This window comes from Pongo abelii, chromosome 6, assembly GCF_028885655.2.
Source record: "Pongo abelii isolate AG06213 chromosome 6, NHGRI_mPonAbe1-v2.0_pri, whole genome shotgun sequence".
Lineage (NCBI taxonomy): Eukaryota > Metazoa > Chordata > Mammalia > Primates > Hominidae > Pongo > Pongo abelii.
The window spans coordinates 26,301,835-26,327,386 of record NC_071991.2 but is presented as its reverse complement, the minus strand read 5'-3'; the positions used below and the strand labels follow the sequence as shown (position 1 = coordinate 26,327,386).

Genomic DNA, 25,552 nt, shown 5'->3' with positions numbered 1-25,552 from the left:
GCAATTTTACTGTTATATATCCAAAACAAGTGAAATCAGAATGAAGAAACATTTATGCTTCTATGTTGTTTGCAACACTCCTCACAACTAACAAAATATACAACCAACAGTTCAACATTTATAAGTAAATAAAGACAATGTGGTATATATACACAATGGAATACTCTTCATCTTTAAAAAAGAAATTTCTATTATTTTCAATCACATGAATTAACCTGGAGGACATTATATTTGTCTACATGAGCCAGGCACAAAGATTATTTTTCATGATTTTACTTACACAGGATTCTAAAAAACTTAATCCCATTAAAGTAGAGAGTAAAGTGGTGACCACCAGACACCGAGGTATTTAGAAAAAAGGGGGGTTTTGAAAGATGTTGGTCAAAGAATACATAATTATAGTTTAATAGGAGGAATAAGTTTAAGAGATCTTTTTGTACAGCATAGTGACTACAGATCATAATAATGTAGTTGTGTTTTTGAAAAACATTGACAATGTCACATAGTCTGACCACAAAAATGTTAATGATGTGAGGTAAAGCCTTAATTACCTAGAATTAAGCATTTGACAACATATACTTCCAAACATCATGTTTCGCAGAATAAAGTACATATTTATTTATTACAGATGGTAATGGCATGAAAGACACTAAAAGGGCAGCTGTTGATTATGGTCTCATGACTGGCCACCCTGTGAACACAATAAACAAATTTGCATAAAATAAACTAGAAAATCTGGAAGAAATGGATAAATTCCTCAACACATACACCCTCCCAAGACTAAACCAGGAAGAAGTTGAATCTCTGAATAGACCAATAACAGGAGCTGAAATTGTGGCAATAATCAATAGCTTACCAACCAAAAAAAGTCCAGGACCAGATGAGTTCACAGCCGAATTCTACCAGAGGTACAAGGAGGAACTGGTACCATTCCTTCTGAAACTATTCCAATCAATAGAAAAAGAGGGAATCCTCCCTAACTCATTTTATGAGGCCAGCATCATCCTGATACCAAAGCCTGGCAGAGACACAACAAAAAAAAGAGAATTTTAGACCAATATCCTTGATGAACATTGATGCAAAAATCCTCAATAAAATACTGGCAAACAGAATCCAGCAGCACATCAAAAAGCTTATCCACCATGATCAAGTGGGCTTCATCCCTGGGATGCAAGGCTGGTTCAATATACGCAAATCAATAAACGTAATCCTGCATATAAACAGAACCAAAGACAAAAACCACATGATTATCTCAATAGATGCAGAAAAGGCCTTTGACAAAATTCAACAATCCTTCATGCTAAAAACTCTCAATAAATTAGGTATTGATGGGACGTATCTCAAAATAATAAGAGCTAGCTATGACAAACCCACAGCCAATATCATACTGAATAGGCAAAAACTGGAAGCATTCCCTTTGAAAACTGGCACAAGACAGGGATGCCCTCTCTCACCACTTCTATGCAACATAGTGTTGGAAGCTCTGGCCAGGGCAATTAGGCAGGAGAAGGAAATAAAGGGTATTCAATTAGGAAAAGAGGAAGTCAAATTGTCCCTGTTTGCAGATGACATGATTGTATATCTAGAAAACCCCATTGTCTCAGCCCAAAATCTCCTTAAGCTGATAAGCAACTTCAGCAAAGTCTCAGCATACAAAATCAATGTACAAAAATCACAAGCATTCTTATACATCAATAACAGACAAACAGACAGCCAAATCATAAGTGAACTCCCATTCACAATTGCTTCAAAGAGAATAAAATACCTAGGAATCCAACTTACAAGGGATGTGAAGGACCTCTTCAAGGAGAACTACAAACCACTGCTCAAGGAAATAAAAGAGGATACAAACAAATGGAAGAACATTCCATGCTCATGGGTAGGAAGAATCAATATCGTGAAAATGGCCATCCTTCCCAAGGTAATTTACAGATTCAATGCCATCCCCATCAAGCTACCAATGACTTTCTTCACAGAATTGGAAAAAACTACTTTAAAGTTCATATGGAAACAAAAAAGAGCCCGCGTCACCAAGTCAATCCTAAGCCAAAAGAACAAAGCTGGAGGCATCACACTACCTGACTTCAAACTATACTACAAGGCTACAGTAACCAAAACAGCATGGTACTGGTACCAAAACCAAGATATAGATCAATGGAACAGAACAGAGCCGTCAGAAATAATGCCACATATCTACAACTATCTGATCTTTGACAAACCTGAGAAAAACAAGAAATGGGGAAAGGATTCCCTATTTAATAAATGGTGCTGGGAAAACTGGCTAGCCATATGTAGAAAGCTGAAACTGGATCCCTTCCTTACACCTTATACAAAAATTAATTCAAGATGGATTAAAGACTTAAATGTTAGACCTAAAACCATAAAAACCCTAGAAGAAAACCTAGGCATTACCATTCAGGACATAGGCATGGGCATGGACTTCATGTCTAAAACACCAAAAGCAATGGCAACAAAAGCCAAAATTGACAAATGGGACCTAATTAAACTCAAGAGCTTCTGCACAGCAAAAGAAACTAACATCAGAGTGAACAGGCAACCTAAAGAATGGGAGAAAATTTTCGCAACCTACTCATCTGACAAAGGGCTAATATCCAGAATCTACAATGAACTCCAACAAATTTACAAGAAAAAAACAAACAACCCCATCAAAAAGTGGGTGAAGGACATGAACAGACACTTCTCAAAAGAAGACATTTATGCAGCCAAAAAACACATGAAAAAATGCTCACCATCACTGGCCATCAGAGAAATGCAAATCAAAACCACAATGAGATACCATCTCACACCAATTAGAATGGCAATCATTAAAAAGTCAGGAAACAACAGGTGCTGGAGAGGATGTGGAGAAATAGGAACACTTTTACACTGTTGGTGGGACTGTAAACTAGTTCAACCCTTGTGGAAGTCAGTGTGGCGATTCCTCAGGGATCTAGAACTAGAAATTCCATTTGACCCAGCCATCCCATTACTGGGTATATACCCAAAGGACTATAAATCATGCTGCTATAAAGACACATGCACACGTATGTTTATTGCGGCAGTATTCACAATAGCAAAGACTTGGAACCAACCCAAATGTCCAACAATGATAGACTGGATTAAGAACATGTGGCACATATACACCATGGAATACTATGCAGCCATAAAAAAATGATGAGTTCATGTCCTTTGTAGGGACATGGATGAAATTGGAAATCATCATTCTCAGTAAACTATCGCAAGAACAAAAAACCAAACACCGTATATTCTCACTCATAGGTGGGAATTGAACAATGAGAACACATGGACACAGGAAGGGGAACATCACACTTCGGGGACTGTTGTGGGGTGGGGGGAGGGGGGAGGGATAGCATTGGGAGATATACCTAATGCTAGATGATGAGTTAGTGGGTGCAGCGCACCAGCATGGCACATGTATACATATGTAACTTACCTACACATTGTGCACATGTACCATAAAACCTAAAGTATAATAATAATAATAAAATAAATAAATAAAAATAAAATTATTAAATAACAAAAAAACAAATTTGCATAAAAATAACAGAAAATGTTTAATTTTCTGTTTTGAAGATTAAGCTGCCATAATCTTCAAAAGTTTTCTAGAGAAAATGACCAAGAAGCTGACTATAGTTCGGTGACAAAAAGCAATAACTGTCCACTCACCTTCACCCACTAAAAAAATAATGAGTGAAAAATTCCTCGGAATAGTAATATCAATATATAAAAGAAATATTATTCCAAATATCAAATCCACAGAAGTCATTTTATTATTTTGCAACCTTTAAATTTCACATTTAAAAATAAAAGATTCTGCATGGAAATGTATGTTACGCTATATCATAGAAAATTAAATTTAAAATTCTTCACTTACCATTTGCTCTCTTATAATTTAATTTCTAAGATGTATTTTCTAGCAAATTTTATATTTGCCACAATATATTTGCACTCCAGCCTGGGCAATAAGAGCGAAACTCTGTTTAATAACTTCGTTTAAAAATTTAATAAGTTTTTCCTTTTACAAACAGAAAAAAAAATGCTAACTGATTTAATCCTCTCACCTGTGGACAATGTATGCATTTTATCTTAATTAACTGATCAGAAAGTTATATTGATAAGCACTCTCCAATAAAAAGCAATTTTTGAGTGCATTAAAAATACCAACTTTCTCATCAAAACCTACAAAGTACCGTATAAAATGACGGGCATGAAGACAACAGTGAGAAAAGTGTAGCCATCACATAAAAAAAGAAGGAGAAGGGCTGTGATGAATACACAGAAGTCACATAATAAGACAAACAAAACTAAAGGTAATTAGGAAATAAAAGAGCCAAAATTTCTTTTTAAATTCACGAAGATTTAGCTTTGCAGCATGGAAAAAAAATGTTATCTGCACATGAAGAATCAATGTTATTTCTTCACTATTGGTATTTTCCATCTCTGACTTGAAGTTACAAACTAACTCCAGCAGGAATGTTTACAGGTTATTATGGAGCATCTGTTACACAGCAAGCACTGTCATATTTGTTTGCCACATTTATATATAAAAACATCCTCATGACTTATGAAGCATTCCTAGTTCTTACCTGAACAAATTGGCTCAATAAATAAATAAATTTACTTATGTCAATTATAATAAGAGAAAAGAATAAGAAATATAGGCTTATATAGGATTCTCCAATTAAAAGAACAAATGGAATGTTCTAACTAAATACAATTAATATACAATTTTGGAAATACATCTAAAACGTATCTTGTGTACAGTACTAAATTTTATAAAAATCATTTATCATCCATGAACAGCTCACAAAATAAATACCTCATAAAGTATAAAAGAAAAAAATGGTAAGAAACAAGAAAATTATAGGTCTAGCATGACTAACAGGCAAGTAAAAACATAATTTGCATGGAGAAATTCTGAATCATAAGTCAGAAGATTTGGCAGTAATGAATTCAATACAAAGCAGAGTATACATTTACTTTCAGCATTTTTGAAGTTTTCAGTTGTCTAGTACATTACTTTATTAAAATATTTGTTTTGTTCCAATATTGCTCTTTTCTTTTGAAAATAGGTACAAACTCACACTCACACAAAAACAGTCCATAACTTTCTTGCACTTAACATTTATTTTTAGAGTAATATATGGGTATAGTTAACTCTATATAAACCAATACTAAAATTCTGTTATGTTTGCAGGCAGAGAGACATGTTCAAAGAAAAATACATAACAAAATTTTTAAAATGTTTAAGCAGAACCTAGAATTTTAAGACTCAGGATTTTATTTATCTTGTATATAATTTTTATTATACTCATGAAAATGACCCTATAGTCAATAGCAATTTACTTGTACATTTTAAAGTAACTAAAAGTGTAGAATTGGTTTGTAATACAAATGATAAATGCTGGAGTTGATGGATATTTCATTTGCCCTGATGTGATTAATACATATTCATATGCCTGTATCAAAATATGCCATATATGGGATAAATATATACATACACTATGTACCCACAAAAGTTAAGAAAAATATGTTTAAATAAGAAAAAAGAATAAAAATTTAACCTAAGGGAACAATGTTCTTTAATTAAGTTCTTTAGTTTAAAGTCACTGGCAAGAGAAATTATTAGAGATGTTAGTCCACTATGTTATTAAATAGCACATTGTTACTATCTTTTACCAACACCCTTGAGTAAGGTGGGATAGGTTAAAGTTAGTGGCATAATAACACTTCATTGAATGCACAATGGTCTTAACATGTTAAAAAAAAAAGTTTAATTAAAAAATTAAGTTCACAATAATCTAAAATTTTTTAAATGTGCTGCATTTTATTACATAAAAGTACAATTAGTAAAATGATATGCTACTAATTTTAATTTTAACTAAAATAAAAGATATTTTCACTAGAATGCAGAACATTCCTCTGAACACCTCCCTCATACATCATTCAATATTATAAATTAAACACAAAGAGCCTCTCCACTTAGATTTTTATCATGCATCCTACATTGTAATGTCTTTACTCTTCCATAGAAAAGGTAAAAAATATTGCCCATCTAACAAAAAAGAATGTCTCATATCTTTGATGAAGCAACAATTGATCACACGCTTTCACATGTGAATACAATAGAATGAAGAGCATGAAGTAACTTGAGTTGAATTACATCATTCACTTTTTAAAAATTTTGTAATTTTTTAAAAGAAAAAAGTATATTTTAAATGTAATTATAACTAAAAATATTTCTACCTCTTTTAAAGTTATATACAAATAATTTATCTACCAACTTTAATTTTGGATTATTTTCTGTACTCAGCACACTGATTAAGTGCAATGTCTAAAATGTCAGTGCCTTAGATATTTCTACTGTGAATTCTCTGATATTTACACACACTTAATTTTGGATTAAATTTCTTTTATACTTACTGCATCTGCAAAAATATATTTTAGTATAAGTCCCCTGGTGTTCTCTAAGCAGTAGTTTTTGAAAAATGTTTTTCCAAATATATTACATTTGCAGTTTTTCTCCAATATAAACTCCCTGATGTTGATCAAAGCTTGAGCACTGCTTCAGGATTTTCCTTTAGTACATAACGTGTACAATAAAATCTGTGATACAAGTAAAGACACTACAACCCTCTTTATGTTCCTAATGTTTGTCTTCAAAATGAAAACCTTCTTCTCTTTAAAGGTTTATATTTGTCAGGCACAGTGACTCACACCTATAATCCCAGCACTTTGGGAGGCAGAGGCAGGTGGATCACTTGAGGTCAGGAGTTCAAGACCAGCCTGGCCAACATGGTGACAGCCAGTCTCTACTAAAAATTAAAAAATTAGCCAAATGTGGTGGTGTGCGCCTGTAGTCTGAGCTACTCTGGAGGCTAAGGCAGGAGAATTGCTTGAACCTGGGAGGCAGAGGTTGCAGTGAGCCAAGATCACACCACTGCACTCCAGCCTGGGTGACAGAGCAAGACTCCATCTAAAAAAAAAAAAAAAAGCTTTCATTTTCTGATTTTACACTAATTGCTTTTATAATGCTTTTATTAAGCACTAACTCTCTAATGTTGAGTAAGATGTAAGCAGATATTAATGGCTTTTCCACATTTATATTTGTACAATTTTTCTGAAGTGCTTTCCTGTGCTATAAGGTGTGAAAATTAACTAAAAGTTTTGCCACATTCTTCACACTTCTGGGAGTTTTCTCCAGTATAAATTATCTTACCTACAATCAAGTGTGACAACCACTTAAAGGCTCTGTACCATTCTTCATATTTTTAAGATTTCTCACCAGTATGATTTATTTTATGTTTAGAAAAGTTTGAAGGTGTTGTCAAAATCATTGTCACATCTTTCAGGTTTGTAAAGTTTCCAGTATTAATTTTCTTATGTTTAATAAAGTTTGAGATTTAGTTAAAAGCATTGCCACTTTCTTCACATTTGCAGGGTTTCTCTCAAATATGAATTGTCTTATGTGGAGTAAGGGTTGATGATAGGTTAGCTTTGCCACATTCTTCACATTTGTAGGGTTTCTCTCCAGTATGATTTTTCTTATGTGCAGTAAGGTTTGAGGATAAGTTAAAAGCTTTGCCACATTCTTCACATTTGTAGAGTTTCTCTCCAGTATGAATTATATTATGTATAGCAAGGTGTGAGAACTGTTTAAAAGCTTTATCACATTCTTTACATTTGTACAGTTTCTCTCCAGTATGAATTACCTTATGTTTAGTAAGCGTTGAGGACCAGTTAAAGGCCTTGCCACATTCTTCCCATTTGTAGGATTTCTCTCCTGTATGAAATTTTTTATGGTCTGTAAGGTTTGAAGATCGGTTAAAAACTGCCACATTCTTCACATTTGTAGCATTTCTCTCCAGTGTGAATTATCTTACATGTAGAAAGGGTTGAAGACTGATTAAAAGCTTTAGCACATTTTTCACATTTGTAAGGTTTCTCTCCTGTATGAATTTTCTTATGTGTAGTAAGTTTTGAGGATCGATTGAAAGTTTTGCCACATTCCTCACATTTGTAAGGTTTCTCTCCAGTATGAATTCTTTTATGTATAGTAAGAGTTGACACTTGGTTAAAAGCTTTGCCACATTCTTCACACTTGTAGGGTTTCTCTCCAGTATGAATTTTCTTATGTGTAGTAAGGTTTATGTATAGGTTGAAAGCTTTGCCACATTCTTCACATTTATATGGTTTCTCTCCAGTATGAATTATTTTATGTGTAGTAAGAGTTGAGAACTAGTTAAAAGCTTTTCCACATTCTTCACATTTGTAGGGTTTCTCTCCAGTATGAATTTTCTTATGTTTAATAAGGTTTGAAGATTGGTTAAAAGCTTTGCCACATTCTTCACATTTGTAGGATTCTTCTCCAGTATGAATTTTCTTATATTCAGTAAGGTTTGATGATCAATTAAAAGCTTTGTCACATTCTTCACATTTGTAGGGTTTCTCTCCAGTATGAATTATCTTATGTGTAGAAAGGGTTGAAGATTGGTTAAAAGCTTTGTCACATTCATCACATTTGTGTAACTTCTCTCCAGTATGAATCATCTTATGTTTAGTAAAGGTTGAGAAATGGTTAGAAGTTTTGCCACATTCTTCACACTTGTAAGGTTTCTCTCCAGTATGAATTTTCTTGTGTTCAATGAGTTTCGAGGATCGGGTAAAAGCTTTGCCACATTCATCACATTTGTACTGTTTCTCTTCAGTATGAATTATCTTATGTGTAGTAAGTGTTGAAGATCGGTTAAAAGCTTTGCCACATTCTTCACATTTGTAGGGTTTCTTTCCAAGATGAATTTTTTTATGTGCAGTAAGGTTGGAGGATAGGTTAAAAGCTTTGCCACATTCTTCGCATTTGTAGGGTTTCTCTCCAGTGTGAATTCTCTTATGTCCAATAAGGGTTGAAGATCGGTTAAAGGCTTTGCCACATTCTTCACCTTTGTAGAGTTTCTCTCCAGTATGAATTTTCTTATGTGTACTAAGTTTTGAGGATAGGTGGAAAACTTTGCCAGATTCTCTACATTTGTGGGGATTCTCTCCAGTACGGATTATCTTATGTGTATTAAGGGCTGAAGACTGGTTAAAGGCTTTGCCACATTCTCCACATTTGTAGGGTTTCTCTCCAGTATGAATTAGCTTATGTCTAGTAAGGTTTGAGAGTTGGTTAAAAGCTTTGCCACATTCCTCACATTTGTAGGGTTTCTCTCCGGTATGAATTTTTTTATGGTCAGTAAGATTTGAAGATTGTTTAAAAGCTTTGCCACATTCTTCACATTTGTAGGGCTTCTCTCCACTATGAATTCTCTTATGTGTAGTAAGGATTGAGGACTGGTTAAAGGCTTTACCACATTCTTCACATTTGTACGGCTTCTCTCCAGTATGACTGTACTTATGTTCAGTAAGTTTTGAGGATTGGTTAAAAGCTTTGCCGCATTCTTCACATTCATAACGTTTCTCTCCAGTATGAATTAACTTATGTTCAGTAAGCTTTGAGGCTTGGTTAAAAGCTGTAACACATTTCTCACATTTGTAGGGAATTTCCCCAGTATGAATTATATTATGTGTAGTAAGGGTCGATGACTGGTTAAAGGCTTTGCCGCATTCTTCACATTTGTACGGTTTCTCTTCAGTATGAATTCTCTTATGTCTAATAAGGGTGTGAGGTCTGGTTAAAGGCTTTGCCACATTCTTTACATTTGTAAGGTTTTTCTCCGGTATGAATTCTCTTATGTTTATTAAGGGTTGAGGACCAGTTAAAGGCTCTTACACACGCTTCACATTTGTAGAAATTCACTCTAGTTTGGATTCTTTTATGTTGAGTTAGGTGTGAAAGCATGCAAAATGTTTTGCCACATTGTTGACATTTAAAATGTTTATTTTCAGTATGTCTCATCTTGTGTCTATTTGAATTTGAAATTTTATGGAAAACTTCTACATATTTATTACACTGAAATATTTTGCTCAAGGTAGTTTTCAAACATTGGTTAAGTCCACTATAATCTCCTTTGTGCTGTTTACACTCAACCACACTTTTACAGCCTTTTCTTAACTGTAAATTCTCATATCCACATTTTCTATATCTTCTTAGGGTCACTTTCTGGAAAGAATCTCATGTTCTGCTCTGGTCAAAGGTGTTGGGCAAAATAATAAAACATAACTGAAAGAAATAAAAATAACAAATTACTTCACTTGCTCGACTCAGATGAATATACTTTACAAATCTAACCCATAAAGTTACACAAACTACATAAGCAAGATGGCATAGCAAAATACCACAGGTTCAAATTCCTTCATAGACATATAAATGTAACAAAAGCATATTGACCAAAATACATTTGTAGAAAATTTATAAATGAGTTAAGTGTGTGCAGTGTTGCAGGTTAGCACAATTCCAAAAGCCACACAGAAGGAAAAGAAAAGCTTGTTACATTTACCCAACACAGCTCTTTCTGCTCCTCAGTATAACATAGTGTCTTTAGAAGTACATTACCAACTTTTGCTTTCTTTTTCAAAAGACAAGAAAAATAACACACCCACATCTTTATTTCTGGCTTTATTAGGTGCTTTTGTGGACACTGGTTTCTGTCTCCAATGACATAAAGTGCTGAAATTAACAGTGGTATACTTTGGAATGACATTTTGAGTCTGCTGAGATCAAAGGTAAATGTTACAGCAGGAAAGAGACTGTACTACAGACAGGGAACAGTTGTGGCAAGTGATGACTATTAAGAAGAAACATGAATAAAGTCTTTTAACTAAAAAACAACTAGAACATTTCAGACAAGACACATCCTAAGAATATGTTTGAAAGACTCTCAGGATCTCTAGCTAAGACAAATGGTTTCAGACTTTGCCAGGACAAAGCTACATTATAGACACTGTGACAGGTAGCTTGTTTTTAATGTTCAAATTTCAATTAAAGATTACAATGTATACAAAATTTTAGGGCAACATAGCTCTATCAAATATTATAAAATTTTCAGAAAGCAACCATTAAAAAATTAATTTTAAAAAGTTAACATAAATTGAATAATATTCCATGCATGAAATAGAAACACAGACCACTATTAAAAATCATAAAAATTGGGATAACAAAAATATTAAAAATATCAAAAAACAGAAATTGTGGAGGTAAAAAATATAAAAAAGGAACTGAAAAATTATAAGAAAAACTGATGTAAAAATGAAAAAGATTAACAAAGAAACTAGAATACAGACAAAGATATTTACAACAAGAACATATATAAGCACAATTTTAAAAGTCACAGACGAGAATATTGTGAGTTGTAAGATAAAAGTGATATGTTATTTATAAGCATAGTCTTATGAGGTAATGAGTGAATTTCTTAAGAAAATTTTGCAGGCCAGAAGAGAACTGTGTGACATTGTCAAAGTCCTGAAGAAAATAGCTGTCAAGTGAGAATAATACCAGCAGCAAATCTGTCCTGCCAAATAAAAAGAAAAAGCCAATCCAAAATAGCCAAATCCTGAAAAGGTATATTGGCACTGCATATGCCTTACATATGCAACTATATTTCAAAACAATAGTAGTAAAAACAGAATGGAATATACAGAAAAATAAACAACAACAACAAAAAACAATGGAACAGAAACCACTACTCACACATTTCAGACTTGATGCAAAAAGAGAATTTAAAAAACTGTTTAACATAGAGTTTCTCAAAATTATGCATATTTGTGTGTCCCCCAAAACAACAACAACAAAAAACCAGTCAGATTGTGCAGTCTTTTATATCCCATGAAGAGGACGTTGGCTTTCACTGTGAAATTGAAGACAGATCCCTAAAGGGAAAGAGGAATCCTTAGATAATTGAAAAACAATAATGTCCTATGTGAGAGAAAAATAAAAAAAACAACTCAGGCTTTCCAGAAACTATTTCCTTTGGAACACTGCTTACCAAATCACATTTTAAGCTGTGGCCTTCTCCTTGGCCTTTGACCTCTTCTCTGTGCCATCTGTGTATTCACTCTCACTTACCTAAATGTTTAGCTACCATCTCATGTCTCTTCATATTCCAGGGCTCTTTTCCTTGCTCCAGACAGGTAATCAGGTCTGGCTTAGAGACAGCAATACCTGCTTTATTGAAAATAAATAACATAAATCTTGCACATATTCTCCAATTACCAACCTAGTAATGTGCTCAGTAAAGAGAATGCAATAGAATATTCTAGTAAATTAATCCCCAAATGCTAATTTATAACAAAAATTTCTAAAGATTTAGAAAATATTTTAAATTTGTAGTTTCTTAATTTCACTACCTGGTACTACTGAATCAAAACAATTGTTGTTGGGAGTTAGATTTTAAGGTGTGGGCAACAATATTTTATGCCAATAAATTTCTAAAATTACCACTAATCAAGACTGAATGATAAAGATCAGCTCAGGAATGTGGAAAGTTATGGTAAAGATGAAACGTCTTGAGCAAACTATTTTCTACAATGACAAATCTAAAAGATTTTTTTGAAAACAGGGATCTGAAACTCAATTTATGCAAAGCATAAATCACCAAAAACATTCTACAAAAAAGAGAAATAAAACCTTTAGGGTATATTAGAAAATGTGTATTGAAGTTACCCTTACCCAAGAAAACCAGGTTTCTGTAGTTCTCTAACATCACATGCCTATATAAATTCTGCTGTGCAGGGTCCAGGCATTGCCACTCCTCCAGAGAGAATTCTATGGCCACATCCATAAATGTCAATGGTCCCTGAAAAACACAAAAACACACACATACACAAAATCACATACATTTACCAAGTGGCCATGGGCGTAATTTTAAATTTCAAGGTAAAATAAAACAGTAAAGAAAACTGGTTCTGGCTTATAGGAGTGAATGAAACTATCCATAAAAGAATTGTTAACACAGAAATATTTTCTAATGTATTATCTAACCCTGAGAAAAGAAAGTGGCATAAGATCCACAACATCTGTATATATATGGTACTTTTCTGGATAATAAAGTATAAATTAGGGCATAAACGCAAACATGTCTATTTTAAAATGCTATATCTGCATCATACAGAATGAGTTGTGTGTATTTTTGAGATGAAAAAGACATGTTGAGTTAAAAGGTACCTCGCAAGTTTTAATGTGTACGATAAACTTCAGATCTTGTTAATGCAGATAATTTTTTCAGAAGATCTGGAACAGTCTGATATTCTAAATTTCTAAAAAGCTCACCAATAATGTCAATGTTTTTGGCCCAAGAAGAGTATTTTGTCAAACATCCAGTAAGTGGATGAGCCTGTGTTTTTCCCAGTTTTTCTGGCCCATAAAAAGCGATGACAGCTTTCATTTTCCTAAGGCAGATATATGCACAGAAAACCTAAGAAAGAAAGGCACCTGCCAGATTAAATGTGATGGTTTACATGCACATCAGCAGCATAAAGATACTTAATAATGAAGAGAAAAATAATTATAGTAAAGAAATCTGTCCAAGAGCTCTTTCACCAATTGAATCATTAACATCAATTGCACTAGGACAAATTTTTGTAATGTGCTGATGCACACAGAAAAGTGCAGCATCACTGCTGCAATATCGATCTCAAAAGTAAATTAGAGTTTGAATTTAACCATTAAAAAAATCAGTTTTATGGAAACTTCAACATACAGATAATTTGTATGTTCTGTAATTTTTAATAGTGATTTTAAGTAGTCTTTCTTTAGCACCCTAAAGAGCAGGTATCTATCTCCTAATAATTTGTTTCAGAACTTTCTGGGTAATAAATGCCATTCTGTTTGAAAAAGCATTTTATTAATCGTGTTCTGCATAGAGCTAATGGAGAACAGAGATGGAACCTCAACATTACATGTTCTCCTTCTTTACTAAAGACCCCAGCTTTTCCCCAATAGGAATCTTGAGTAGTCACACCTTCCCATGTTCAACAGCCACAGAGGGAACATTTTTCATGTTGCAGATTATAAATTCATAATGAGATTTCTACGTGGCATATAAAGAGCCATGATGTAGAGATGTAGAGAAGCCTCTGGTATGTAGGAAAAAATATTTTTCAGAGACCCTTGACTATCATAAGAATTTTAAAAAGTAGTTAAAACAAACTCATTAGGGAGAAACAACACAATTAGAGAAGTAAAGGTTTGCAAGAACTAAACGCATGGCATTCCAGGAGGCAGAGTGGACACAGCTCTCTATCTGAGACATATTAAGCTAAAAAAAAAAGCCATGTCTTCCTCTTTCTCCTGTTTCTCTGGGATTCCTTTTAAGATGAGATTCTATGGACAAATTACACCTGCATGTTGAGAATATGCTTTTAAAGGTGTCAGCACCACCTGTTTACCTGCCACCACCACACCCACAGGCAGAAGGTCCAAGACCTGCAGAAAAAGTCCACCCATTTTTGTCCTTTGTAAAGAAGAGATTCAGGAAAAATAAGCTGCTCCATGGAGATAAAAATGTAAGTTTCCGACTGGGTGCGGTGGCTCACGCCTATAATCCCAGCACTTTGGGAGGTCGAGGCGGGCGGATCACCAGGTCAGGAGATCGAGACCATTCTGGCTAACATGATGAAACACCCTCTCTACTAAAAATACAAAAATTAGCTGGGCGTGGTGGTGCGTGCCTGTGATCCCAGCTACTCGGGAAGCTGAGGCAGAAGAATTGCTTGAACCCGGGAGGCGGAGGTTGTAGTGAGCTGAGATCGCACCACTGCACTACAGCCTGGGTGACAGAGCGAGACTCCATTCCCCCAACCCCCAAAAAAGTAAGTTTCCGGCCGGGCGTGGTTGCTAACGCCTGTAATCCCAATACTTTGGGAGGCCGAGGCGGGCGGATCACGAGGTCAGGAGATCGAGACCATCCTCGCTAACATGGTGAAACCCCATCTCTACTAAAAATACAAAAAATTAGCCGGGTGTGGTGGCGGGCGTCTGAAGTCCCAGCTACTCTGGAGGCTGAGGCAGGAGAATGGCGTGAACCTGGGAGGCGGAGCTTGCAGTGAGTGGAGATCACGCCACTGCACTCCAACCTGGGCAACAAAACGAGACTCCATCTCAAAAAAAAGAAAAAAAAAAGAAAAAAAAAAAAAAGAAAAGTTAAGTTTCCCTGTTCCTGTCCTAATGTGCCCTCCACTGCCACAGACACCAGTAATTTCTGCTACAGTAATGGAAATATGGGCCACACTGCCCTCTCCTTACCAAATCCAAATAGGTCCAGCCCTGTGAACACCCTTTATTGCAAAAGAAAACTTAACTCTCAGGCTGGCATGGTGGCTGACACCTCTAATTCCAGCATTTTGGGAGGCCGAGGCGAGTGGATCACTTGAGGCCAGGAGTTCAAGACAAGTCTGGCCAACATGGTGAAACCCTATCTCTAACAAAAAAACAAAAAATTAGCCGGTGTGGTGGTAAATGCCTGTAGTCCCAGGTACTCGAAAGGCTGAGGCAGGAGAATCACTTGCACCTGGGAGGTGAAGGTTGAAGTGAGCAAAGATCATGCCACTGCACTCCAGCCTGGGTGACAGAGCAAGAGTGGGTCTCAAAAAACAAAACAAAACACAACTCAATTCACATGAATGTATCTTGAACAACTCATACTTGATTCTGTCCTCACCTTAGAGTCACATGAGAAACTTAACTAAAACAACATGGATGCTTCCACCCAGAGTAATAAACATGCGGAAAGGGCACGAGTAAAGAGATTTCTGCAAATTGGTCATGTAATCCTAATTAGAAGCCTGGGCTAATAACCACTTAGGTAAGCATTGCCTTCCAAGCATTAATGAGCTTATAAATCACTTGGTGATTTTGGCCCCACTCTATGTAATGAGATTCTGCAGGTTTGGAAAGGGTCCATGAATGGGTGTTTCAAACAAGTCCCCTGTGAATGCTTCTCCTGGGCTCATTATTAGCATTAGTTAGAGAAAGCAGGCACAGCAGAGTTCCTTACACTCAGCATTCTTGTCACGACACAAATACTTCTAGTTCAAATGAAGACAATAAATTTTCATATTATTTGCTGGCTCTTTAAAGTTTACAGAACAAACAGAAGGCAGCCATATCTTAATAAATCTGCATTTGAAAAACATTTTCACATGTACTAATGAAATGTTTATAAAGCAGGTACTATGTGCTGAAGAGGATATTACAGAGCACTTTACTGGGAATTACACATTATGTGATTTAATCCTCATAACACCTTGGGAGCTGGTACTAAGTGTTTAATAATTCTCAGGATTTAGATTAAAAGTGCAGCATTTTTATTTGTTCTGTTTCTCTGTCACTGATTTTATTTAAAAATGTACAGAATAAAAGCTAAATATAGACAGAGGAGAGGGATACAGAAAGGAAAAGTTTAATGTAGCTGAAAGAAATTTTTATTGTGTTTAATTTTTTGTGACTTGTGGAGCAACTACTGCATCTGCAGGAATAGAAAACAGGTTGCTAAATGGAATATCTCTCTGCAAGCACCGGTTTTAGTAAAAATTTAAAAATTAAGACTCACACATTTTTTCCATTTATCTGCTTTTGGGTTTCAGAAAATTGTGCGCACTGGCTCTAGAAAGGCTGCAGGATTCACTATCCAATACTCTGATCTCTTCTAATCAGTTCTGTGAGACAAGGCTCCAGGGTGGGGCCAGACCTAAATAAGGCCTCCAAAAAGGGTGAATTTGAACAGGGCTGGAGCAGAGAGTGGACCCTATGTAGAATTCTGCTCTCTATGCCACTGGGGTATTTCCAGTTCTGTTTTTCCTAAGTTTACCTAAAAGAAAACTAAATCACACAGTTGTGAAATTTTAATCTTTTTTAGCCACTGCCCTGTCAATTTTATAACATATGCTAATAAGCAATTTAACAAATCTCTTAGGGTTTTGTAGGGTAATTTTATTAGAAAATAAATATGTATTCTTAGCAAGGTATAAGAAATAAGAAGAATAATAACAATGCTTGTGTCCATGAACATCCACTCAAATGATGACATCAGAAGTTACAAAAATATAAAGAAAGTTGCCCAAATAAAGCCCACTTATTTTTTCACACATCTATTCATTGTGCTAACCATATGATGCTTAATTCAACCATGTTGAATTCAGTTGCTTGTCTAGACTATCAGTTCCTGGATGGTAGGGACAATGATGCTTCATCTATTTTTCTAATGGCCATATGAAATGGTAGCAATTGGTTTATCTGTTTGAGTCTCCAGACCTCCTCCTTGTTTTTCACTGAAGTATCAGGAAACTGGAGAAACTCTCATATGGGTACCAAGCGAAGACATCTCTTATATTAGGGGAGGGACAAACACAGGATGACTCATTTCTCTTACACTGAGACAGAAGCAGAATTAACTGCTCTTGTCAGCCTGACACAGTTCTGCTGTGGACATCCTCAAATGTCTGAGAGATGCCTAGGTGATTGTGAGAAGATTCCCAGTGACCTAGGCTGATTGCTTAAGGATAAGCCAAGCAGGGCAGACTCAGGCTGATTCTAAATAGAAAATGGAAATGCCCTGGTGGACCTCCAGAACCTGGATCACCTGTCTTGATTGGTTAGCTCTTGGGTAGGAAGGACAAGAATACTCCAGTATCATATTTTACAGTTAGGTATAGTTCTGGTCATTGCTCTGGATACTTTGTGACCTTGATCTCTCACTCCTAAGATGCCTGTTTACGCTTACAGATTCTACCATCAGATTCTATTTACATCTGGAGCTTCTTACATTACTGTAGCAGGTCACTGAACAAGATCTGAAAAGTTCAAAGAGCCACGCTCTTAAAGGGGGGCTTTAAGATGTCTACGTTGACATCTCACAATGCAGAAAATGCCTCCTGCTGGTTTCCTGTACATTCTCAATCCAAAGTCTGACCCTGCTTTATAAATATCAGGCAGAGGCCAGCTCTTTTATGCAGATTCTAGGTCGAATCAACCTGGCTCTGTATTCTTGAGTGTTACAGCAAGCAGAGTACAACAAAAAAGAGATTTCCTCATAGAGGTTGCTCTAGCACATTCTAAATGATATGTCTACCTAAAAGGAAATCACTGAGGCAACATGAATATAAGTAGACAGTTCATTTGAGCCAACCTTGAGGATTGTAACCTGGGAGCAAAAATTCAAGATGCCTGGAATCTACACTTGGATTAGCAGCAGTTACAAGTGGATCTGTGAAGGCAAAATGAGAGGACAGAGAGTGGGCTGATACATATTGGTTTGTCAGAAATTCTTTTTATTCACAAAAAATAACATTGATTACTAATTTGATATACATTGTTAAGCTATAGGGTGTGGGTTATGGTGCCCAGCATGTCATTATTAGTTTAATTTATACCTACTTGTGGCAATAGCAAGCAGTTTTAACAAGTAAATACACAGTTCAAAGAAGGGAGAAAGACATAACTGTGGTCTAATTTTAATGTCTCTGAGCCTTATAACTAAAAGAATTTGCATTTCTCAAATAAAGGCTTTTTTTCCCCCAAATCTCAAGACCTAGATTCAGAATTTGGAGCTGCAAATTTAGGTCCTGGATGGGTGGAGTAGCAGCAGGTGTCATCTGCACATTCGTGGGCATTTTAAAAAGAGGAGAAAGGGAAAGTGGAGATTCTCATGCCTACACGTCTATTCAATGCATGCACATTAATCTAATTGGGTTTCTGGGCCCGGTGGTCTCTGAATCAGCTCAAGGTCTAAAGATACAAGAGTCATTGAAAGAGGTAAAATGGTTGATTGCTGTTCTATAAAGTATTTGGAAATCGGGTCTAGCCTCTCTAGATGTGATTATACAGGACTAGATACTAAATAGGCAGAGGCACGATTCAGCCTGCATATTCAGGGGACAGCATACATTTTGCAGCACAATCGTGAGTTGACTGGAAGCCTGAGATGGAAAGGCCCATCTAGATTAAAGCTTGGTTGGCACCTTATATGTTTATATCATGTGTGGTAAGTTTAAACAGTGTTTGGAAAATATAATTAAAAGAAAAGTTTTATCCAGCCCCAGAGTAACTCCACAATGATAAAACAGAAAGAAAACTGTTTCATTACACAATTAAACCAGAATGTGACATGCATCACAGTCAATCTGCTTAAGAGATTGCAAAGACATACTTGTATGCTAATTGGTTATAATCAATGACAAAATAAACTTTTCACAACTTCATGACAAGAGGTAATTTTGCAACTTGAAGCCAGGTGCCTGCTGAAGGTAGGCTCTCCCTTTCCTACAGAAATCATTGAATAGGGTTGAATATCTTTATGGCTATTTACATTTAAAAGCAATGGCTCTCTACTCCCTGAGCACTGGGCTACAGCACTTCTGCTTGCTCTGTCCTGGTGGCTGGTGTCCTCTCTTGACTCCTACCATCTTTCCCTGAGGCACAACCCACAGCACAGAGCTCACAGCTGGCAGAACACATCTTAGGTTATCACCAACTGCCACAGCAGCACTCCGGTGCCACATCAGAGAGTGAAGCCTGAGCGGCAGGAGAGCCTGCAGGCTTCCCAGGTAGGATTGCACTTTCATAATAATGGGAATAGGAGCACTGTTTCAGCCTAAGTTTGTATTTATAACAGAGACAAAGAAAAAATACTGCTGGATTTTCAGTATGAGTCCAGACAGAGATAGCTCCAAGAGCTCTGTGACAGCCCACCTCATTCACAGACACCATGGGATAGTAATGGGGTCTCTAAAATAGAAACCAAAAGCATTCAAGAGAAAACCAGCTCTCACTCCGAGAAAAATTGTATTGAGAGAAAAACAGTTAAAAGCATCTTTTAAAAACACAGGCTAGATATAAGTTTGATCAAGTCAGCCAGAAAATATTCCACTAATCAATTTTTTTAAACACCTAAAGTGCACAGCTACTCTCAGCATGAGAAACGTGAGCATTATGAAGAAAGGGGCCATATTCTCAGCAGAATTTTATAAGGATTCTCTTCCATCTCTGCTGCTCTCTCTTCTCCTAGCCATTAAATGAGAGATCTATAATGGAATACATTTGACAATTTCCAAACAACACTTTTTTTTTTTTTTTGAGATGGAGTCTTGCTCTGTCATCCAGGCTGGAGTGTAGTGGTACAATCTCAGCTCACTGCAGCCTCCACCTCCAGGGTTCAAGGGATTCTCATGCCTCAGCATCCAGAGTAGCTGGGATTACAGGCATGTGCCACCACACCCAACTAATTTTTGTATTTTTAGTAGAGACAGGGTTTCACCATGTTGGCCAGGTTGGTCTTGAACCCCTGACCTCAAATGATCCGCCCGCCTGGACCTCCCACAACCATAACTTTCTGATGAAGAATTAGAATATTACTTTATTCATATAGTGGAATACATTTGAGTTTGCATCATGGTGAACTGTAGAGCTATTATGGTTTTTGGGTGGCCAAATCATTCTTGTTTATTTTTCCTGTAATAGCACCATTCCAATTTAGTGAAATGATAAACACTAAAATCATGCTTACCTATAATTAACTCTACTGGATAAATTAGTAAGCATGTCATACTAATATTACTGTAATAGTTTGGTAGTAAATTTCCTTTGAATATTAGATATAAATATCTAAGTATAAATAATGTGCTAGTCATAATGTACATAGGATTTTTAAAAATTGTCTACAACCATAATTCAATTAAAAAAGTTTATATTTCAAAAGTATGAATATAACATAATTTTTTGTTTGTTTTTTTGTTTTGAAACAGTCTCGCTCTATTGCCCAGGCTGGAGTGCAGTGGTGCAATCTCAGCCCACTGCAACTTCTGCCTCCCAGGTTCAAGCGATTCACATGCCTCAGCCTCCCGAGTAGCTGGGATTACAGGCACGCACCACCACACCCGGCTAATTTTTGTAATTTTTAGTAGAGATGAAGTTTCGCCATGTCAGCAAGGCTGGTCTTGAACTCCTGACCTCAGGTGATCCACCCACCTTGGCATCCCAAAGTGCAGGGATTACAGGCATGAGCCACCATGTCCAGCCGAATATAACATTATTAAAATGACTAAGGGATTCATTCAAAGTAAATATTGTAGTTATATTCACACTAGTGTATAAAATACTGTTTATATGAATGCAGTTTGTCTACAAACACTACATGTAACTATGCTAATTGTACTCAAGTAATAAATATAAACCAAAGCACAACTACAGACTCCACTGTTCAGTTCATACACTGAACCATGCTTTTGCAATAAAAGTACTTCGGCCTGCAAATATTACCTGATTACCTTGGATAATCTGTATTCTATCAAAGGAACTTAGTATCTTTTAGTCTTTAGCATTTTTTATTGCTAAATTTAATCCTATCTTCATGTTCAACTTTTGTGTGCTCTTAAAACAAACTTTAATCTAAACAAATCTGTGTCTACTTTAAAAGACAACAAATGGAGAAAATAAATCTTTGCAAAAGCAATGAACCTGAGGTCCTAGACAAAGACAATCCCAAGTCAAAAACAGTGACAAAAGGTTTAACTGTTAATATGATTTACATATCTTTCAAACAACAGAGAAAAAATATACATAAAATTTAAATGCTTTAAGGAAAAATAAATTAAGAAAATATACTTCTGGCAGGGTGCGGTAGCTCACGCCTGTAATCCCAGCACTTTGGGAGGCTGAGGCGGGTGAATCATGAGGTCAGGAGTTTGAGGCCAGCCTGGCCAACATGTTGAAACCCCATCTCTACTAAAGATACAAAAAATTAGCCAGGTGTGGTGGTGTGTCCCTGTAACCCCAGCTACTCGGGAGGCTGAGTACGCTTGAACTCAGGAGGTGGAGGTTGCAGTGAGCCAGATCGTGCCACTGCACTCCAGCCTGGGCAACCAGGCGAGACTCCGTCTCAAAAAAAGAAAGAAAGAAAGAAAATATCCTCCCTTTTTTCAAGTGGAGAATAAAGCTTCTTATTTCTAATTTGTATTTTCCACTATAACAGCCAGGTCTCTGGACATGTTTTTGAACTATTGGACATCTTAATTTTGCATGCCATGTGCACTTGAGAAATGTTTATGGGAAAAAAAGCAGAAGAAAGAAAGGTGTTATAAAAAAAAAATCCATGGGTGTATCAATCAAGAAAAATGAAAAGAAAAGTCTCAATCATTTTAGGAGGTTTATTTCCCAAAGTTAAGAATGCACAGCCAGGAAAAAGGCCTATGTCTTTCTCCCAAGAAAATTTTGGGGGCTCCAAATTTAAAGGAGAAAGGATGAGATACTGAGAAGTACAAAACTGTTATGTAAGAGGGAGGTAAGGAAAAACAGCCATTCATGTCATTGTCTGTCAGTGAATCTGCACTTTTTTAACATAAGATGACACAGACAAATGGGGAAGACGAAAAATGCAGGTAATCTGCATTTTTACATAAGATAACATAGACAAAATGGGGCAGGGGAACAATCAGATATGCACTTGTGTCTGGTGGACCAGGTAAAGATAAGCCATCAATTTACATTTCCATGGTATAATTTTAACAGAAACACCTTAGGGTAAAGATCTTGCAGCTCACTAGAAATTTTCTTGTGGGCAAAATATGAGGGAGTCATGTAACTTTTCATCTTGTAGCCATCTCATTTAAGAACCAAAAGGATAGGTGGGTTTGTGTGACCCAGTTCCCAGCCTAACTTTTCTTTTTGGTTTAATGAGTTTGGGCTCCAAAGATTTAATTTTCTTTCACAGGTACACATGAATAAGACAAGTTCTAAGAGATTTATATTTAGATTCTGACAGAATAATTTTGGGAGACTACAACACCCCACAGACACTATTAGACACATTTTTGAGGCAGAAAACTAACAAAGATATTAGGACCCAAACTCAATACTTGACCAAATAATCGTAATAGACATCTACAAAACTTTCCATCTAAAAGCAATATAATATACATTCTTCTCATCACTAAGTGGCCCATACTCTAAAATTGACCACATAATCAGAAATAAAACAATCCTCACCAAATTCAAACATCCACAAATTATACCAACCACACACTCTGACCACAACTTGATAAAAATATAAATCAATATAAAGAAAACCACTTGAAAGCATACAATTATGTGGAAATTAAACAACCTGCATCTGAATAACTTTTGGGTAAATAATAAAATTAAGGCAGAAATCAAAAAGTTCTTTGAAACAAATGAGAACAAAGTACAACATACCAGAATCTCTGCAACACAGCTAAGGCAGTGTTAAAAGAAGAATTTATAGCACTAAATGCTCACATAAAAAAGTTAAAAAGATCTCAATTTAACAACCTAATATCATAAATAAAATGAGAGATGCAAGACAAAACCAATCCCTAACTAGCAGAGGGCAAAAAATAACTAATCTGACCTGTACTGAAGGAGATTTAGATGTGAAAAACTATACAAAAGATCAAGAAATCCAGGAGTTAAATCTTTGGAAAAAATTAATAAGCTAAATAAACCACTAGCCAGATTCATAAAGAAAGAAGATTCAAATAAAGACAATTAGAAATGACAAAAGGAACATTAACCCTGACCCCACAAGAATACAAATAACTGCTGAAGTCTACTATAAACACTTCTATGAACACAAACTAAAAAATCTGAAAGAAATAGTAAATTCAGCCGGGTGCGGTGGCTCACGCCTGTAATCCCAGCTCTCAGGGAGGCAAGAGGCGGGAGGATAGCTTAAGCCCAGGAGTTCGAGACCTGCCTGGGCAATATAGTGAGACCCCGTTCTCCACAAAAAGGAAAAAAAAAAAAAGACAAAAAAAAAAGAAATAGTAAATTCATGGACAAATATATCCTCCCAAGACTGAACAAAAAAGAAATTGAATCTCTGAGTAGACCAATAACAAACTCCAAAACTGAATTAGTAATGAACAGCCTAGCAACCAAAAAAAGCCCAGGACGAGAGAGATTCACAACTGAATTCTACCAGATGTACAAAGAAGAGCTGGTACCATTCCTTCTAAAACTATTCCAAAAAATTGAGAAAAAAAACACTCCCCTTCAACTCATTATATAAGAACGCCATCATTCTGACACCAAAACCTGACATAGGTATAACAAAAAAAGAAAACTTTAGGCCAATATCCTTGATGACCATTGATGCAAAAATCTTCAACAAAATATTGGCAAATTAAATTCAACAGCACATCAAAAAGCAAATCCACTATGATCAAGTAGGCTTTATCCCTGGGATATGAGGCTGGTTCAACATACACAAATTAATATATGTGATTCATTACAAAAACAAAAATAAGGATAAAAACCACAAGATTATCTCAATAGATGCAGAAAAAGCTTTCAAGAAAATTTAACATCTTTCACATTAAAAACCTGCAACAAACTAGGCATAGAAGGTACATACTTCAAAATAATGAGTTCTCTATGACAAACCCACAACCAACATACTGAATGGACACAAGCTGGAAGCATTTCTCCATATGAAAACTGGCACAAGACAAGGATGTTTTCTCTCACCACTCCTATTCAACATAGAATTGGCAGTCCTCACCAGAGCAATCAGACAAGAGACAAAATAAAAGGCATCCAAATAGGAAGAAAGGAAGTCAAACTTCCCATTTTTTGCAGATGTAATTCTATATATAGAAAACCTTATAGTCTCCACAGAAAAGCTCCTTAAACTGAAAAACTGAAGCAAAACTTCACAATACAAAGCAAATGTACAAAAATTAGTAGCATCCCTGTACATTAATAACATCCAAGCCAAAAGCCAAATGAAAAACACAATCCCCTTCACAACTGCCACAAAAAGAATAAAACATCTAGAAATACAGCTAACCAGGGAGGTGAAAGACCTCTACAACAAGAATTACAAAACACTGCTTAAATAAATCATATATGACACAAATAAATGGAGATTAATTTTATGCTCATGGATAAAAAAGATCAATATCATTAAAATGGCCATACTGCCAAAAGAAATTTACAGATCTAATGTCATTCCTATCAAACTACCGAAAACATTCTTAACAGAACTAAAAACAACTATTTTAAAATTCATATAGAACCAACAAAGAGCCCGAATACCCAAGGCAATATATATACACACACACACACACATATATACACATATACACACACACACATACGTATATATAAAAGACTCATAGAACAAGAAACAGAATAGATAGCCAATAAATAATGCCACAATGCCACACACCTGCAACCATCTGATCTTCAACAAAGCTTACAAGAGCAATGCGGGAAGAATTCCCTATTTAATAAATGAGGCTGGAATAACTAGCTAGCACTATGTAGAAGATTGAAACTGGATGCCTTCCTTACACGATATATAAAAATCAATTCAAGATGAATTAAAGACTTAAACATAGAACTTAAAATTATATATACATATAAAACCTGAAAATAATCTAGAAAATAACCTAGAAAATTCTAGACATAAAAACTGGCAAAGATTTTATGATGAAGATACCAAAAGCAATTGCAACAGAAGCAAAAATTGACAAATGGGACCTAATTAAACTAAAGAGCTATTTTGCAGCAATGGAAACAATCAACTGAGTAAACAGAAAACCTACAGACTAGAAGAAAATATTTGCAAACTATGCTTCTGAC

The 25,552-nt window shown here is 35.6% G+C and overlaps 1 protein-coding gene and 1 pseudogene across 1 annotated transcript in view; both read right to left on the bottom strand.

The window, feature by feature from the left end:
• Positions 1 to 5,129: 5,129 nt before the first annotated feature.
• LOC129060700 (zinc finger protein 626-like) lies at positions 5,130 to 7,892 on the bottom strand (annotated as a pseudogene).
• The window catches only part of LOC100462229 (zinc finger protein 117-like), a 37,169-nt gene continuing 16,746 nt past the window's right edge, over positions 5,130 to 25,552 (bottom strand). Inside the window, 5 exon segments of the mRNA XM_024241330.3 lie at positions 5,130 to 9,678; positions 9,680 to 10,133; positions 10,135 to 10,180; positions 12,023 to 12,121; positions 12,626 to 12,752. Of these exon segments, the coding sequence (XP_024097098.2) occupies positions 8,428 to 9,678; positions 9,680 to 10,133; positions 10,135 to 10,180; positions 12,023 to 12,121; positions 12,626 to 12,752 (1,977 nt within the window). The 3' untranslated portion in view covers positions 5,130 to 8,427.